The 2609-nt window shown below is 28.1% G+C and overlaps 1 protein-coding gene across 1 annotated transcript; it reads right to left on the reverse strand.

The window, feature by feature from the left end:
• Positions 1-805: 805 nt before the first annotated feature.
• LOC105625473 lies at positions 806-1615 on the reverse strand. The gene is made up of 4 exons (XM_012206800.1): positions 1592-1615; positions 1373-1462; positions 1171-1304; positions 806-1091 (listed from the first exon to the last, which is right to left on the reverse strand). Exons 1-4 carry the CDS (start codon positions 1613-1615, stop codon positions 806-808), a joined length of 534 nt encoding a protein of 177 aa, XP_012062190.1.
• Positions 1616-2609: the final 994 nt, after the last annotated feature.

Below are 2609 nucleotides of genomic sequence, written 5' to 3' on the forward strand. Positions count from 1 at the left end.
TATATATATATATATATATATATATATATATATATATACATATACATATAAAATTTTTCTTACAGACTCAAGTATACAGCAAAAACGATCTACTACACAAACACGTATAACGGATCCTAAACGTGAACTTGCTGAAAGTCTTCCACTTTGTCTGGGTAATGAAGATTACCTTAAAGATTTTCAACCATTGTGTAGTAAGCATTTTACATTAGTACATCTATTTTGTATATGTAAGAAGCTTTACAACACAATTGTGAACAACACGACTTTGTCTAATATTAATTTTTGACATTTTGCAGAAGATAATGCTGATGAAAAAATAAAAGAACCTCCGAAGACTGATGACAGTACAAAGATTAAAGTTGTGCATTTTGGTTTATTGTAAACAAATATCTTAAAAGAAATATGAATTACATGCATGTATCATGCGCGAGCGTAAACAAGGAAATAGCGCCAGAAGAATAATAAATAAAAAATAGGTCCGACAATTATTTATAATAAAAAATAATTAGGGGGAATCTAGACTCCTCCAAATTTAATCTAATTTTGTTTTAGAGTCAAAATTGATAATAAGAATATTGTGAAATAGTTTATCGAACTATTTTTATAAATTCTTTGTATATATTGTATAACTTTCTCATAGAAAAGTTAATAAGAATTTTTCTTCATTAATCTTGTGTATAACTTTCTCAAATTTTTACTATTTAAAAAATTTACATGCTTGGAAAGAGATGCTATTTTTGTAAGAGTATGTACAAGTATTATTTACACTTACAAATAATATATTAATCGCAACAACATATATTTAAGTTTTATTCTTTAATGTATCTAGCGATGCTTTCAAATCAATCAATTCTTTATCTGGTACATATCGCTTCTCTTCTGATATGGGGTCATAAATGTTTATATTTAAAGTAACACCTTGTGGTAAAGCTGCCTCCAATGCTCTGATTAATACTGAGCATTTTATAGACGGTACTTCTGACATTTGTATATTTCTTTCATAAATTTTGAGATAATACTTGGACATAATTATTGTCGTTGCAGTTTTATATTTCTGAATCGTGAATTCTTGAGGTGGTAATGGCCAGCTGAACAAAAGAATATGGATTGTTTTAAAAATTGAAGAGTAAAAATTGAGAGAAAATTAAGAAAATTTAACAAATTTACCCATTGTCTATGTCGATTTGTATGACATCCGCTAATTTGTGTATAAAAGACTGATAACATTCGAGCACAGGATAATTATAACCTTTAATTTGTACATTTATCGTAGATAAAAGCGGAAATTTTGGTTTTCCTGTCTGTAAAAATCGAAAAACTAACAAAACGTGTTATGTATACTTCAAACACCCAAAAGTGTAAATCTAACCTCTAAATAATCTGGCTCGTACAGACTTCCAGTGTAAAATTTTGCCGATAAAGTTTTCGTTGCGAGTAAACGTTGTCTAATTACTGCAATCTAGAATAAAAGCAATCGTTAAACAATTCAATTGTGCGTAATAAGATAAATGTTCAATAATGGATGTCTTTTACAGGTTATCTTACTTGGTATATGGAGATTATATACAAGTCGATCGCAAAAATATACCTGTTTGATCAGATTTAAAGCCATTTCCCGTGCAATAAAATAATTAGACTAATGATTTTCAGAAAACTTTTAATTCATAAATTTAATTGAATTCAATCGTCGAATATTGTCACGCCGACTCTTGGTAAATTTCCTCCAGTCGACAGTCGATCAGCTGATTTTTCGTGCTTAGTGCTTACAGGCTTTCTTTAACGGCTAAAGATGACGTTTGCGATTTAGCGACGTGTCGTTGCATTGAGAACTTTCGTAATAAAATTTTTATAATCGCCCAAAGTTTAATCGAAATATAAAGAAATTATTTTTTATAATCTAAATCGATAAAAATCTTTTACAATAATTATATAAGGTTATAAAAGAAGTCATTGAATTATATATTTACATATTATTGAATCAATATATTGAAATCAAAGAAAAGTATCTTGCTGATGCTATCTGCTACTTGTCTCAACAATTCGCTGAAAAATAATATTTTGCATTAACAGAAATGCTTTAACAACCGATATTATACATTTGTTAAAAGGATCATGGATATTGAAACGGAGAATGTGATAAATCTGATATTTCCGGAAGGTATCTCGGGTAAGATTAATTATTATTTGGAAATTAATTGTTTTAACGCATTATTGCTCATTATGGTACATTTGTATCATTTTATGCAATTACGATTTCAGAATCTTGGAAAGAAAATCCCAATTTTTATCAGTATCTCTCAAAACTTGGAGGCTTTGATGTAGATCAGCTAAGTACGAATACCTTTATTATCCAGCTTATTTATTTAAATTTTGCTTTGTACATCAATAAGATACAGATTTATTCTGCATGAAAAATTTTTAGGTAAAGAACCTGATCATTTATCTGATGAGAAAAACGCAGTGCTTCAAACTACACAGAAATTAGTCTTTGCAAATTATAAAACTTTTATTCAGACAGCAGAAAGCTCACGAGAGATACTCAATCATGTAATTTCAAAAAAGTTAATTATATATATATACATATATATATATATATATATATATAT

This window comes from Atta cephalotes (genome assembly GCF_000143395.1).
Source record: "Atta cephalotes unplaced genomic scaffold scaffold01806, whole genome shotgun sequence".
NCBI lineage: Eukaryota > Metazoa > Arthropoda > Insecta > Hymenoptera > Formicidae > Atta > Atta cephalotes.

What these genes read in the sequence shown, in the direction of transcription:
- LOC105625473 (XM_012206800.1), bottom strand. Translation starts at nt 1,615, where the DNA reads ATGGCTTTAAATCTGATCAAACAG. An exon ending in ACGAGCCAGATTATTTAGAG is followed by an intron (nt 1,305 to 1,372) that starts GTTAGATTTACA and finishes CGATTTTTACAG; the next exon opens with ACAGGAAAACCAAAATTTCC. An exon ending in CAAATCGACATAGACAATGG is followed by an intron (nt 1,092 to 1,170) that starts GTAAATTTGTTA and finishes TCTTTTGTTCAG; the next exon opens with CTGGCCATTACCACCTCAAG.